Source organism: Alosa alosa, chromosome 15 (genome assembly GCF_017589495.1).
Source record: "Alosa alosa isolate M-15738 ecotype Scorff River chromosome 15, AALO_Geno_1.1, whole genome shotgun sequence".
Classification (NCBI taxonomy): domain Eukaryota; kingdom Metazoa; phylum Chordata; class Actinopteri; order Clupeiformes; family Clupeidae; genus Alosa; species Alosa alosa.
In genome coordinates, this window is record NC_063203.1 from 6,445,007 (window position 1) to 6,461,492 (window position 16,486).

General features: G+C 41.2%; 2 protein-coding genes across 4 annotated transcripts in view; one reads left to right on the forward strand and one right to left on the reverse strand.

Moving 5' to 3' along the window:
* Positions 1-553: 553 nt before the first annotated feature.
* LOC125308619 (toll-like receptor 4) lies at positions 554-6,537 on the reverse strand. The gene is made up of 3 exons (XM_048265182.1): positions 6,282-6,537; positions 2,968-3,145; positions 554-2,762 (listed from the first exon to the last, which is right to left on the reverse strand). The coding sequence occupies exons 1-3, from the start codon at positions 6,535-6,537 to the stop codon at positions 554-556; spliced, it is 2,643 nt and encodes an 880-aa protein (XP_048121139.1).
* Positions 6,538-14,031: 7,494 nt separating this feature from the next.
* Positions 14,032-16,486, forward strand: part of fam168a (family with sequence similarity 168 member A) — a 31,301-nt gene continuing 28,846 nt past the window's right edge. For all 3 annotated transcript variants that reach the window (XM_048264301.1, XM_048264303.1, XM_048264302.1), the window contains exon 1: positions 14,032-14,227. The gene's annotated coding sequence lies outside the window, so the exon portion shown is untranslated. The remainder of the gene's footprint in view (positions 14,228-16,486) is intronic.

Here is a 16,486-nt window from a genome sequence, read left to right on the forward strand (position 1 = left end):
ACGACACTATTTTCCAGCCAGCATTTTAGGCCTACATACATTTAGCACATTAATGTGATGGCCCTGCACTAGGCTACTTCAACTGCAGTTTTGGAGGAATTATTTGCAATATTTTGGACATGAAAAAAACGAATTGCACTAGATAGTAGGCCTACTGCACTTTATTGCAGGAATGCAATATTTTGGACACATACATATTGTAGCCCATATTGTAGCCTACCTACTCCATTGTACTGTCAAGTATAACTGCAGTTGTTTTGTTACATGTTTCCAGTTATTTTCTTTTCTAAGGGGACAATCCTTAATTTGACTCGAAAACATTTAGTCTGCCACCAAACAACAACATTATGAAAACAATGATAATTCAATGACAAGACTCCAGTCAGATGAAGATGTGTATACTCCCATGGACCTTAAATATTTTAAGCATCAAACATTCTTCCACAAACAAACAAACAACAACAAAAAACAACAGTCTGATGTCTTCTAATTTTATATGTTTGGAACACAGGAATCAGCCTAGTATGCATTTGTAATTTGAATTTCAACATTTTCATTTGTTTGCAATAATGGCTTTTCTGAGACGGGCCCAGAACCGGATATTGCTTAGAGCGTTCCCCTTCCACTTGAGGTAGGTGTTCTTTTTCAGATACTTATGAAGTCCAAACAGTCTCCTTATTTTCTTATCTTCCACATCTTCCAGAATGATGATGATGATGCTGGCATTTCGCCTGAAGACAAGCCAGGATTGTGCCAGTTCAAACTCAAACTGACACCAGGAGCTGTCTAGGAAGTGCTGAGACACCACCACAATGACTTTCCGGCTACCCATGATGCCTTCATCCACTATATTGGAGGTAATCGACTTTCCTGCTTGGAAATCTCGCTCATGCAGGCAAAGCTGAATTGGAGGATGTCCTTTCTCAAGATTTTCCACAAGCTCATCCAACACCCAGGCTTCATCCTTGCTTGAGTAGATTACAAAGGCATCATAAGAACATTCTTGTTGTCTAGACATTCTGTAGCCTCTTAGCAATATGAAGCAGTAATGTATATAGAACTGGTACTTATACAGCAATGCAGACAATAGGAGTACAGTTACAGCTGCTAATATGGACACAGTTATTATCACTCTGTTCGTGTGAACACAGTGTGTGGGGTCAAAGTTAATCACTCTGGAGTTCTTGGATGAGGATTTGCATGACATTAGTTGAGGATCTTTTAGAACTGACTGATGATTAATAATCCAGGAAATAAATTCAGTCTGAGTACAGGAACATTCTATGGGATTGAAGGACAAATCAACTACTGAAAGATCCGCAGGGAGATTCTGAAGAATGTTTGAAGAGATGCGGGCTATGTGGTTATTGTCTACATGAATGGAGGTTAGTTTAGACAGACTGGGACAGGTGAGAAAGTCCACTGTGGTCAGTTTGTTTCCACTTAGGGTTAGGTGTCTCAAATTATGTAAATCTTGGAAAGAAGTGAAGGGTATGTCTTTAAGGCCACAATTTGAAATGTCCAGTACCTCCAAAGTTGAGAGATTTGAAAATAACTTGCCAAAAATGTCTTTTTCAATGCTGTTGCCAGCCATTTTCAGTTCTTTCAGACTGCTCAGGCCATAAAAAATAGCATTACTGTCAAAGGTAAATTGTGTGTAGGAAAGGTCAAAACATTTTAAATTCCTAAGGTTGTGCATAATAACCCAATTATTTACAACTTCAACTTCTGTTCCATGAAGATCCAATATTTCTAGAGATGAATAATTAAAAAGTCCAAAGTTTCTAATTTTTATCCTTGCATTTTCACTTAGATTTAGATACCGGAGTTTAGGAACACCAATAAATTCAGCATCACAGCAAGACATTATCAAATTATTATGACTCAGATCAATGTATTCCAGACTAGGCAAATCAGCAAAGCTTTTAAATATTGGTGAATATTGATTGTCATTGATGACCAGTTTCTTTAATTTGTGTTGATGAGACAGTAGAAGATTCGGCAGTGAGCCCATTTGACCTTCAACCACAACAATCTCTTTGAGGTTTGGAAAATAAGAATGTTCCCAGGTATTTATTCCAACATATCTCAGAGAGATTTTTGTAGAATTAATCATGCAAAGGACGATGTGACTGGGTAGTTCAACAAAAAAGGATTGACAAAAATATATCTCTTGGAACTTTATGAAACAAAGGCTGGTCAGGGAATCTGAATTCATTTGGATCTTTCCCATTGCCAGGAAATGTCCTATTTTCAACTTCTTCACTTTCAATCCACTAAGACCTCCAAGAGCTTCTCTTGCAGTTGTGGATGAGATTGTGTCAAGTAGATTGATCTCTCCCAGATAAAGGCCATTAAATGCTCCAGTTTCTATGAAGGATAGTGGGTTTCTGGACAATATTAAAGTTAAATTGCTACTCATCTGACGCAAAACAGAAGTGTCAACAGCTCTGATTGTAGATATGTTGTTTTTATGAAGGTCCAGTAATGTGAAGTCCTTGAAACTAACAGCATAAGATGGAAGGGCTAAAGAAAATAATCTGTTTGTTCCAACTTTTAATTCCTTTAGGCTTGTTAAACTCTGTAAATTCAGACTGTCTAAGGAGAGCAGACCGATGTCTACTAGAACAAGCTTGTGTATTTTTTCCAAAACATTAATGCTGTTTTTTCCAAAATGTTTGAGTGGATTTCCAGTGAGGATCAAAACAGACAAATTCCTTACATTAAAGAAGGCCTCATTGTCAATGTTTTGGATGTGACATCTGTCCAAAAGAAAAGCAGAAATAATTTAAAACACCATTTTAAACCATGAAAACACATAATAGGTTCACAGTGTGCATCATTTCTGAACATGGTCTGTCAATACAAAAGCACAGGACATTGTCACATAATCTTCTCATTGTGCTTACAGTGTCAGTTTAGATAATCATGCTAAGAAATGAAAAAAGAGAAAAACCCTCCTTTTACCTTGTGAGATCAAGATGTTGTAGTAATGGTAATCTCAGGAACATATGTCTCTGCAATGTTGCGAGGTTATTAAAACTAAAGTCCAAATGTTGTGTGGAGGGAGGGACACTGGTTGGTATGTAGCTCAGGTTTCTCCTGAAGCATGAGTATTGGAGACTGGGGATGACCTGAAAATAAGTGAGTTTTTAAAGTCAATGCATACAATAAGACAGAATTAGGCACTATTTATACCATCTGAATAAGACATGTTACTATACCTCTAAGCAATCTCCCGGGTCTTTTATTATCTTGGCTGTACACAGAATAATAAAGTCCAACAGTGCAAACCGGTATACTGTCAAGGCGGCCATTACAAATGAACAGAGGGACACCTGACAAAAGCTTCACTTATCAGGGCTGTGCCATTGTTAAATAAACAGAAGGCAGGCTTTCATGAAAACTGATGAGGAACTAAACCACATGCCACCTCACGAGGGTCTCTCAAACAAAGGAACAAAAAAGTACCTTCAGTTTTTAATTATAGTACTTCCACTCTGACTCGGAGTGTGATTGGTAGCCTACATTTACTGTCATAAAACCATCCGATGGTTATTGAATGTTAAAACATTTTCAATATAATTTCAGCCAATTTAGCTCCAACATTTTATCCGTTTTTTATTTTCTATTCTTTGTTGTGGATGGATAGCCTGGCTAACGCCAAACCCCATCTCATTGAGATGGGGTCTGGGAACTAGACATTCATTTTCTCGTATTTGAAAAGTGGTTTACGAATGCCCAGAGGCGTTTATTTATAGAATGTCTATCAAATGTGTCTGTACGTAGCTCATAACGGCTTCGGTGTGTCGTCATCGTCTTGCTGCCCTCCCTCCATTCTGTGATTGGTTCCTGATTGGTTGGGGTGAAAACGAAGTCCATAGAATCCAGGCTGCCTAGCAGCGTGAATAAAATTGTGCGCGTAAGGCAGCATGGGAGAACCCAGGCTAGTGGATGGATGAAATCTGTCCATATCAAATATATGTTGTATGATTGGTTATGTTCCATTATCAGTTCATCCCTGCTAACATAGGGGAAATGGTATACCCAGACCATATTGGGCTCTAATTTAACAATTTGAAAAACTGGTCAACGATGCAATGTTAAAGGTGTGTCCAGTCCACATTCGCTAATTAAACAGCATAATTTTGTAATCAGACGGGCGCATTGTTCAAAAGGATTGTTCTGATGTTTCTTAATCATTCATGGATTTCTTTGGCTAGCCTATAAAGATTTAGGGTCTGACTATGAAAATGGCCCAATTCGAGGGGCAGCACCAAGCATGCATTTAAAAATATCACTGCATGCAACTGGATAACACTACGACCAGTGTTTACTGACTGATTCTATGGCGTCAGTTAGCTGCCTTAATTTTGTGAACGCATTAATGAAATTGAGCACAGATTCAGGAATCGAGTGTGTAAATACAGAAACTGAGGGGTGAAAAATAATCTTGTGGTGAATAAAACTGTCATCCTTAACTGTAACAATCATGATTGAGAGCACAGAAATGACATTCGCATTGGGCCGCTCACCGCTTACCTTCCCTTACCTTAGCTTACGCCCCATGTTGCCACCATATTACCACAATAAAATATCCAAATACTCTTAACCAACCTAGGCATGGTCTAGGTTGGTTAGGTTGGTCCGTCCCGTTGATGTGGACTGATAGCCTAGAAATCTAGACGCACCCTAGCGGCAACAAATTACATTTGCTGCCAGGGCTAGTCTAGCAACTCTCTGTTGGCTTGTGAGCTCGAAAAATTAAACTTCTATCAGGCCAATCAAATCGTGTATAGAGTCGTTAGGCGGGCTTAACATAATGATTGATGGCAGAGTTGCAACGGTTTGGCTTGAATTCCCTGCTACTTGAAAACAAAGAAGATGGATGTTGCTGTTGGCGAACAGTGTGACACGAGTTAAGTCACACTGAAGTTTGAACTAGCCAACTAGCTCCGCTGGTGGGAAAACGCATGGGACTCAGCGCTGTCCTATTGCGTGCAGAGGGAATTTGAAAGACAACCGATTATCCCGCCCGTCGGACTGAGCACTGTGAGCGGTGAGTGCCCAGACCCTACATTTTAATGTGGGTCTGGCTCGTCAGGCTAGTGGACTGAACCATAACCCTAAAAACCCTAACCAACCACCATCGACCTAAGCATGGTCCGTCACAAACACAAAACAAATGAGCCAGTTAGCTTACCTTACAGTAGCTTGCGCCCCAGGAAGGGTAACTTCTCCTTACCCACAACCATTCGCTTGCCCGTTCTGCTGCCAAGGACATATTACTAACCACCTGCCTTAGACTTCGTCCACAAATGCCCAATTCAGACAGCAAGCCAATAGCAGGTCTGGCCACAAACCCTTGTGTGCCGATTTCAGTAGGCCTTAATCGTGCACTCCAACCTCGCTTGGCTGCCTCCTCTGCTATTTCAGTGTGTTTCGCTCTCTTCAGCTCATTGGCCTCTTCCACTCTGTCTTCCCAAGGAACACTAAGTTCAATGAAGTAAACTACCTTCTCTGAATCCGACCACATATATAAGTCTGACAGAGGAATTTAAGTGCGCTAAGGCTAGATTGGAAATAACTCTTACTCAGTCCAAGGACCCAGTGGTGAGGAGAGTTGCAGCCACAGTTAGTGGAAGTGGAACCCAGAACAGGCAGTTAAGCAAGCTCAATCAGCACTGAGGCATAGGGATATAATGGGCCATGTGCAGCATTGGCGGGGGGGTCTATGGGTGGACGTAAGTAAACCCTTGTGGAGCAAGGCTTCTGCAGGAGAAAAGAGGAAAATGGTAGTGGAGGAAATGCATAGACAGGAGGAGATATACATGGAACTTGAAGATACTTCAAGTCTATGATGCATCCTAAACACCGGGCTGGGACATTTCTGCTTGCTAGGTTTTTCCGCTGTTGACTCGCTCATAGTCCTTGGTGGCCCTCAGTGCTTTGCAAAATGTTGCATTAGGACCACAAAAAGTCTACATGAAATAAATGTAAGCATCTGTGATAACATTCATTCCCAAACACAGAGAGAGAGACAAAAACCAGGACACCATGGAGTAGTGAGGAGTGAAAAGAGAGAAAGCGAGAGGAGCTCGCTCCAAGTTTTGTGTGACTGAAGGAATCTTTGGAATTTTAATCAGCCCCATATCGTCGGACTACGACATTCATGGTTCATGGTTCATTTGGTGGTTTAGTTTCGCTCTGACTACAAACAACAACTGCAAGTGCTTTTAGGAGCATTTCTGACACAGCTCCTTGTGGATTAGGTTACCTACCTCGGACTATGTCTTCGCCTGTTTCCCTGGAGCCAGAGATATCCAGTCTGAAATCCGCGCTCAATTGAAACGCTATTGGATGATATCCTCCAGAGGCAATCCCAGCTCTTTTCTCGACTGAATGTGTTGGAGCAGGCCATTCCGCCCTCGGCCCTTCGGAGGCTTGAGAGAAACGCTGAATGTGTTGGAGCAGGCCATTCTGCCCTCGGCCCTTCGGAGGCTTGAGAGAAACGCTGAATGTGTTGGAGCAGGCCATTCCGCCCTCGGCCCTTCGGAGGCTTGAGAGAAACGCTAACCATGCTACGGAGGCCTCTGCTGCACTCTGTTCGTCGGTCGTGAAACAGGGAAGGTGACATAAGCCGATGTCTCACCCGTTGGTATCTGATGGCGATGAGCCCGTGCAGCTCTATAACTTTTTTACTACGCTGGAGAAGATTCCAGAGCCTGACTCGGAGGCTACGGTCGAGTCGCCTATGCACCAACCTGTCCATGCCCGCTCCAGAGGATCGAGGAAACGCACCTTGCCTTCGACTCCTGGTTCTCAAGGGAAGCGCTGATGTAGCATTTCCCCTCCTACTTCATCCGATTTGACGTGTAACCCACATGTGTCGCCCCGCTCTGGAAATGAAATGGGCTTGATGGCTATTACAGACGACGACATCATCATAACTGGTGTTACTTCACGTTCATCTGAATTGACCACCAGTGACCACCAGTATTGGCTGCGAGGTATCGCCCCCTGTCTCTCAGAGGCAAAGTTCCACTGCTGCCCACCTTCCCTCTTCCCCACCTTCCCCTTCTCCTCCTGACAGTCAATGGCCCTTAAATCTGACAGCTCATGGTACAGAATCAGCACCTGAACTTCTGATCTTAGGTGATTCTATTGTCAGACATGTCAATCTTCCCTCAGCCATCACATCCTGCCATAGTGGTGGCAAGGTTCAAGACTTCATCAAACTCTGCCCAACACTTATTAAAAGACATCCCTCAGTATGCACTATAATTATACATGGTGGAATGAATGATGGCCTGGAGCCATCAGAAAAGTCGGAAAATCAGAAAAGTTACACCAGGATATCGAGACATTATGCGTGACTATGGAGGGTTTGGGGAAACGCTGTTTCTTGTCTGGACCAATCCCTGTTTTAAGAGGCGTTGAGCGCTTCAGTCGTCTTCTTGGTTTGCATCACTGGATGCAGAATTTTTGTGTAGCTGCGGGATATAATTATATCAGTAACTTCGACTCCTTTTGGATTGCATCCAAACTAGAAAGGGGTCAAAAAACTAATGTCCAATTACACTCAATTTATGTCTAATAATTGTGCTTGACTATTGCTTCAGTTGTGACTCACAGGATAGAATTTGTGTACCTGTAACAAGGATTTGTGAACCCGTAGCCCCTATTTTGTGTTAACAAGATATAAAAAAAAATATGTACAACTTCAACTTTACTGTTACACATTTATGACTTTAGTGTGTGCATGCAAACCCTGCCGTTTAATGTGCTCGCCACTTTTGCACCAAATATACCTTCATAATGAAAAGACCGGGGTACACGAAACTTGGTGGGCATGTAACCCCACATGGAACCATCGTTTTTCGTTTTGATCTGTAGCCCCCCCGCTGGACTGGACCCCCCGAAAGGAGGGTAGGGCAGACACAGTTCTCTGTGAATATAACTGTAGGGCCTAGGATGACCATTTTTTTCTGTATGTTTGCCTCCAGGGGTCATGTTAACCCATTTCATGTGCACACATGTGTACAAACAGATACACACACACACACATACATTCACGGTCATATTTTGTACCGCTCTGCGGTACATCTAGTTTTAACAGACGTAACGTGATTGAATGGTGAATGTTTTAAACTGTAGGGTGTTGTGTGTAGTTTTAGCGCATAGCTCGCCGCAGTGTTTGTTTTTAACTATAGGCCTATATATAACAACTACGGGAGCAACGGAGGAAAGGTATGATGAATGACATGTTTGACTGATGAATATAGACGGTATAAGGGTAAACAGAAAACACAGACGCATTCAACAAACATTCAAGCAGACATACATGCAGTGTTTTAAATGAAGGCAGCGCTACGCTGCCGTGACGGTGACTAATCGCCCCGGGCCATCACAGTGCCAGTTTTTAGCTTTTTTTTTATTATTACAAAAATAAACACTCTAACACACGTCATGTGCAATTTTGGGAACTCTATGATGAATAGAACTGAAATAGATGACGATCGAAAACGCACAATCTGGACATTTTATCATAACTCGGCTTTTACAGACAACACTTCATATTTCATGAAAGACGCTATATCTCCATTTCTAGAAAAAAAACAGGGATTTTGATGAAAACTAGCCACTGTTTAGCTTGGCATTTCTCAGGAACAGAGGCATGTAGAAATAAACAGTTCACTGAGAGCTTAAAGTCTCGCCTTTCAAACGAGCAACAGTATTTGTCCATAGCTATAACATAGAATACGCTGTGGCTCTACAAGAAACGTCAACAATGATCTACTTAATTTTTTAAGGTGGATTACAATGGAGGCTGGATTGGAAAATATGATGCCCCCTACAGATGGTGTGAAGAATTGCAGATGGACTGCCTTTTTGAAAGGTCAATGCGGACTGATGTCATCTACAATATCCGGCTGACCTCCCCAGGCCCTATCCAGCAGGCCACCACTAGGGTTCCAGTGCAACTGATCCCCGTGCTGAACCAGGAGATCCAGGCCATGCTGGAGATTGAACCTGCTATTACCTGGCTTTTGTTCACTAGGATACCACAGGCTGGTAAAGACTTCGGCTGCAAACTTTATTTTGCATCACAAAATGGATGCTCTCTCTTAAGGAGGGGGGTGTGTGACGGGGCGAGTAGCCACCGTCACAGCAGCGAGGCACTGCCTACTATGAGAGACATTTAAATGTGTGCATGCTATGATTTCTGGATTTTAATTATTATTTAGGCAGTTCATATACTTTTTGGTTATGCCAAAGTTCAGCAGATATGCTAAATCTTCGGTAGATGTTGTCTAGATGCGTAGACTTATTTATTGGCTATTAGCTTGTTTCTGTGGGTATCCTGAAACACCCCTGTGCTGCTATGTTGCATTGGTTTGATCCAATTACAAGAGTGCAATCAGGCCCTATTTAAGCCCATGCCTTGGGGGAGAAAGCTGTGATTTGAATAGTCTTGAGAGCTCGTCTCATGTGTGTAGCCCATGTGACTAGCTGTGAAGTCCATTGCGCTCATCTTATTATTCAAATATTTTTGTATATTGTGTTGTTTTGACTATCAAGTCTTTTGTTTTGTTATACTTACTTTATCATTGCCTTATGTTGGCCTTATTTGGCGAATTAATAAAATCCCATCTTCCACCTTGAATCTCTGAGTGCTGTTCTACCTCACAACCGACCGGCACATCTAACCTTAACAACTAGCATTCATAATGTATGGAAAATGTAGCCTGGTTGACTCCAGACAGCTTTTCAAATCTCAAATGAGATGAGTATGTCTGGGAAGTCTCCATTGACTTACTGACCAGGGGCGTAACCAGTGAAATTAAACTTAAATTGGTACATTGAAGGAGGATTCTGGCGATTATAGTGCTAAACTCTAGGGGTATGAACATGGGGGCTCATTAATATGTCCCCAGAGTACAATGTAGCTGCCTCACAGCTCTAGCTGTTGGCTGCAGCAACTTGAGCTAGGTAGAACCAAATGTTTTCGTTTTTTTTCGTATACCTACAGTACTCGGTGACCTTGAGAAACAGAGATCTACGTAGAAAATTCTCCTTTAAACTCACCAAATCAATTCAGAAGTGCAGCTGCACACTAAACCCTGTCTTCCAGGTGACTAACTTGACTCCAATCAAGTTGTACAAGCCTCTCAAGGACCATTATTAGAAGTAGGATGCACTAGAGCCCAATTGCATCATAACAAAAGAGTCTGAATACTTACAGTATGTAAAAGAGAAATGTCATTCTTTTATTTTTTTGAAATTTACAAAACACTCCAAATACCTGTTTTTTGTGTGGAGTATAAGAGCATTGTGCATTGATGAAGAAAAAAATGAATTGAATCCACAGTCTGAAAAAGTTCCACACAAAATGGAAAAGTTGAAAGGGTCTGAAAACTTTCCGGTATGGACCCTTTATCTTTAACAGTTGTTTGTTGAGTCTATAGGGTAGGCCAGTACCACCCCATCTCCAAAAAAAGTTGGGATGCTGTGTAAAACGTAAATAAAAACAGAATGTGGTAATCTGCAATTCACATAAACCAATATTTTGTTGCAAAAATAACAGCCAACATATCAAATGTTGAAATTGACAAATCATACTATTTTATGAAAGATGCTCATTTTGTATTTGATGCCAGAAACACATCTCGAAATAGTTTTGCATCACTTCTTTAACAACTGTCTCTAAACAACAGTCTCTAAAAATTTGAGTACTGAGTAGACAAGTTGTTGGAGTTTTGAAAATGAGATGTCCCATTCTTGTCCGATATAGGATTTCAGATGCTCAACAGGCTGGAGGATTTTTAATTGTGTTTTTTATTCCATAATGCATTAAATGTGACTGATCTGGACTGCAGGCCAGGCAGGCCATTATAGCACCTACTCGTCTATATGGAGCCATACTGTTGTAATATGTGCAAATGTAATTTGACAATTTCATAATTTGTAATTTTTTTACATTATTCATTTAGCAGACACTGTTGTCCAAAGTGGCTTATAGGATTACATTACATTACATTACATAGTCCCCATAGCAACTTGGGGTTATAGCAAAAAAAGGGTATGTGTCCAAAAACACGTACTCCGTAGGAGTTACATGTCATAGGCTAAATTGTTTACATCTCTGGTTCACCCCAAACAAAGATAAAACCTTACAGTAATCCCACAAAATCATGTATTCCATAAGTATGTTATCAATGCAATTTAGACAAGTCCAATGGATTCATCAAAGTCAAAGTCAAAGTCAAAGTCAGCTTTATTGTCAATTTCTTCACATGTTCCAGACATACAAAGAGATCGAAATTACGTTTCTTACTATCCCACGGTGAAGACAAGACATATTTTACCAATTTAAGTCCACAGACAAACATAACATTCAAGTAAACAAAAAAGTAAGTAAATAAGTAAGTAAGAGGGCACATATAATAATGAAAAAATTTCATAGAAAACATGGTGTTAGACACCAAGATTACTTGGCTAGGTCAAGGAGTTAGGATATTGTAAGGACTTCCTGCCCATCTTGAACACCATCTTGAAAATTATACCTTTCTAGTGGTCAAACTTTGGTAAACTTTTAGTATGTTATTTAAAGGACACCTAATACTACAGAAAACAGCTGAGAAACCTTTTGTTTGAATTTTTTTAGGGTTAGGTGTTTTTTTTCCATACAGTATATGCAGCCGCCTATTCAGTGCCAAGGGCACAACGGTGGAAGCTGGGAACTGAACCCACAACTTTCAGGATATTGCACACTAGCCCAACTCCTTAACCACTACACTATTTTTAAGTATCTTATGGGGCATTTTGCCTTTATTGTGACATGGTAGTGAGAGACATGAAGTGAGTGGGAGAGAGAGATGGGATGGGATCGGGAAATTACCGGGTCAGACTCGTACCCAGGTCCCCGTGGGCACTTGGACCCGGATGTGGTACGGGCACTATAGCCAGTTACACCACAATGCCCCCCAGTTTGGCATTGTTTTTGTGAAATATTCAATGCCTTCCCTGAAAAAGTCTGAATGGCAACATGTTGCTAAAAACCTGAAATAATCATTCAGCATTTGTACCTCTCTCCAGATATGCAGGCTACCCATGTCATTGGCACTAATGTGCCCCTATACCATCATAAATGCTGGCCTTTGAACTGTGCATCAATAACACAGTTGGGTTGCAACCAATAACAAACTGGATAGTTCCCCTCCTCTGTAGCCTAGACTGGAGGAAGCATCCATGATTTCCAAAAAGAACATTTAATTGGTTTAACCACAGGACAGTTTTCCACTTTGCCATCTCAAATGAGCTTGGGCTTGGGCCCAGATAAGATGGCAGTATTATGGATCAGGTCTAAATATGATTTCCTCTTTGCTTGGTAGAGTTTTAACTATTATTTGTGGTTTGAGTGCCAAATTGTGTTCATACACAATGTTATTAGAAGTTTTCCTGGGCCAATGTAATGGTTTACATTACAAAAATGGATCTGTGTTATTGCAGTGTCATCTGAAGCCCAGAAGATATTAATTGAATAATTCTCAGCTCTGTGCCTTGCATACAAAGATTTATCTGGATTCTCTAAATGTTTACATTATACTGCTAAGGTTGATGAAATCCCCAAATTATTTTCAATTTTACATTAAGCATTATTTTTATACTGTTGCATACTTTCCTACACAGCTTTTCACAAGAGTAATGAATGCTACTTCTTTGGATCTCATCTTGCTGGCTTTAAATTCAAAATTAGCGTAGGCCTACTTTTCATAAAATAGTAGCCTAGGCCTATTAGTCAGTTTCAACATTTGCTTATGTTGTCTATTTAGCAACTAAGTGTGGGTTTAGCCATTTGCAAATCATCACATTGTTGTGTTTTGTTTTCATACAACGTCCCAACTATTTTGGAAATGGGGTTGTGGATGGAGCGTCACAGGACTGAGAATTTGCCGCCTCTTAGAAGTGAACAAGTGCACAGACCATCTTGAGACAAAGAGAAAACATACTCACTTTAAACACACGAGGGCGCCCTATTCTTGTCATTGAAAGTAGATATTCCATCTACTGACTATATGGACAGTTGAAAGTTTGAGTTACATCCGTAAAACTTCATTTTCTGGTGTCTTTTTTAATCTGTTTATTAACAAAGTTGTATAGCCATGCTTAGCCAGGCTATTTATCGAAGAGGCTATAAATTGTCTCGAATTTAGAAATGAGTAGGCTAGGCTATCACACTCCAGAGAACATGATTCTCACATCACATAGAAATTCTCTGAGTATGTAGGCTAAGCTATAACACAAAGCATGTTTGGCTGAATGACTTGATACGTAGCTAGGCCTGGGCATAGGCTATACGGTAGCCATAACAATAAACACCTCGTGCTCAAATTGTGCGAAATGCAGGTTGCTTTTGTGATTAAAATATTAGGCTATGGTAATTAAACTAATACCTAAGCCAACGACACTTTACAACCACTCACTTAGTTGACAATTTTCAGTTGAATTTCTTCGCCTAATTGTATTGTGCGCTGCATTTAGAAGCCGATAGGTCTATGTTCCCTGCCATTGGCTATTGTGTTTATAAGCGTTGCATTACCATGTTCTTCATGTGGACTGGGCCTATCTGTTGTCCTCGACGTGTTCGAAGAACAATTAAAATGTAACGACTAATGCCATGTTCTGCCATCATGATACCCTACGTCATTTGACAGTGTTTGTGGGCTATGTTGGAATGTCTTTGGGAATTATATCAGTCTGAGACAGGGGAGGGTTTAAACCCATTTCGTCGGAAATAGGGTCTGCACATCCTACCAGAAAATCCAAAGCTTTTTGGTCATGCATTTTTGTGCTACTGATTGGATACCGGAGTAATGGATATAGCATAGCTCAAGGGCGGTAGGAGCACGAATAGCTGGATGTAGTTTTGCGTCAGAACTGGGAAGGAAGGTCCTCCCCCTGTGTTTGCAAGCTACTGCGTTTCTCTCCTGCCCCCTCCCTCCCTCTCTTCGCTTTTGGCATCCCCCATCCCCCACTCTGTGTCTGTGAACGTTTGTGTTTCTAACGCGGCTTGCAAACCCGAAATCGTCAGAGCAGAGCGAGCAGGAGGAGGAAACCGCCAGTTTTTACGCAAAAGAGGAAAAATACATTGAAATCTAACTAATCTAAATAGACTGGAAACATATAAAGGAGTTAATAAATACAATATCATTCGGCTTGATTGGTAAGTCTGATGTTCTTGTTCACATGCTGATTTCTCTCTCTCCTCTTTTCTGTTTTTTTCAATTGTTCAAATCCGAGATTGCATGATTCGTGTAGGGAGGGGGGATAGCGCCGATGGTCGTTTGTTATGAGAGGGCAAGTTAGGGGACGAATCCAAAAATCACCTATACTTCATATATACACTGCATGTTCTGCTCCGGTAGTTTACAGATACAGTTATCGATTTCCCGTTAGCAATCAAGGGACAGGCGAAGACTGATGCACGAAAGCGAGCGATTATAAAAACGTGACAGCGTCAATGGAAGCGACTGCGACGGAATTGTCTCCCGTGCCGACTTCTTTTCATACATCTTTAGCTAGCTACATTCCATGCAGCAGGCAAAGGCCAACCAGCCTTTCAAAATGGTGTCGGTAGTTTGTGCGCGTCTGACCGTTTCTAAAAACCTAGATGATCATTATGCAGCTTACGGAACCAAGGGTGAATGCAGCTGTTGTCACGTTGCGAAAGTATATTTATACAAGTAAGAGACAGATGTCATTTAGGCAGGCCTGCGTGACAAATGATCTTTGGGGGTGAAACGAAAAAAAGATACTAGTGGTAGTTGAATGTGCTATTCCAGTTGGACTATTTTTGCGGTTTTAAGTTAATTATGTGCATTTTGGTAGTGATGTGCAAAACCGAACAGACTCCTGAAAGCTCGAATAGGCCACATTGTTTCACATCATTTAATAATAAAAACAGTGTATCGATGCAAACATTTTAAGTTTCTCTTTAGTATGCTATAGATCTTTCAATACTCACCTCCTATTTTAAAAATATTTAAGTTATTTTCTTTTATGTAAAGGACCGGTGAAAGAGGCAAGTAGGATGCCGGCCTGGTGTCAATGTTGCGCGTTCTGGGAACTGAGCATCAACGTGATGCGTTAAACCCCTTCTGCCAAAAAGAAAGCAGCTCTCGAAAACACACATCGTCTTATTTAAATTATTTACCATACTTAAAGTGAGTGGCAGGCTGTACCCTTTAAAAACAGACTCAGTGCTAATTTGCCGTCTTCTTACCCAATCATTTTCGATCATTCTTTTTAACCAGAGTGAGAGAAAGGCTACTGAACAGTCCATGATTGGGTTAATCCAGTAGCCTATAGGCCTATTCTTGAGATTGCTGTGGGTGCCTGTGTTATGTGATGGTGTAATGAATATAAATTAGCCCTGACCTGCAGTTTTATATGTGACTGGACTTCAACATTTCCCCACACCTGGAGCATCTCAGTGGTCTGTGTTGCTGATATACAACCCTCCTCTCTCTCTTGCCTCTGTTATAGGCTAGCTCTGTCCACTGTGGAGAGAGAGAGAGAGAGAGAGAGATGTGGGGACACATCTTCACCCTGTTTGTAAACTAGCCTTTGTCGTCCTTTGTCACGGCAGTGCCAAGAATTAAAATGAGGACACTAGGCGATGACCAGCTCTGTGAGATCTCAACAGTAATCCCATTCACCAGCAGCAAGGAGTTCTCTTCCTCCATCTCCCACTGCTTACACTAATTGTTGGCTCACACAACACTGTCTTTTAGTAAAATATATTTTTTTGTTAGCATGTTAGCGTGTACGTACATTAGTTTCAGGTAAAAGGTGCATGTCAGTTCCTTCGGTCTCATTCATATTATTCGTATGTTAGCTCCTTCTTGGAGAATGTAGTTGAATTACTGGGCCCTGTGTGTGTATGTGTGTGTGTGTTACTGTCTTCCAGTGATAGGCTATCCTCTTTAGTATAGCTGAAATGCCCTCATGGACATGATATCTTTAGCTTGCGTCCTTCTTGAGATCCCTATCACATGGATGAAATGGGTGAAACCACTCTGCTGTAATATCACTTATGACTTTTATGACTTAGTGGCCGCTATGATAACATTACTTTTACATACAAGGTGATTAGTGTTCACAAAAGAGGAAAAGACTGAAGGAATCTGTGAGAGACTCCTCCTCTCCTTTTCTGCCTTTGTGTGTGAGTATATCCGCCTTTCTATTAGTGCTTTTTGGCACTTCGAATATGCTCTCCCCCAGGGTGTGTTGGTTTCCCCTGATAAACAATAGCAGTGCATTCTGGGGGATTTGTCCCTAGTGGCTAAAAGAGAGCTTCAGCACCTTTATGGAGATGCAGATGGCTTTGTTTGTCAGGCCCCCTCCAGGCTTCATCATAGCTTTCCCCTGCTGTTTTCTCTCTCGCTGTTACCTGAAATATGACTCACATGGTAGTACTATC

Bases quoted from the DNA above. Each gene is read 5' to 3' on its own strand.
- LOC125308619 (XM_048265182.1), bottom strand. From the start codon at position 6,537: ATGGCCTGCTCCAACACATTCAGCGTTTCTCTCAAGCCTCCGAAGGGC. The intron at 3,146-6,281 runs GTAGGTAACCTA...TTTAAAAACTCA, and splicing joins AGGCGAAGACATAGTCCGAG to CTTATTTTCAGGTCATCCCC. The intron at 2,763-2,967 runs GTAAAAGGAGGG...TCTTTTGGACAG, and splicing joins CAACATCTTGATCTCACAAG to ATGTCACATCCAAAACATTG.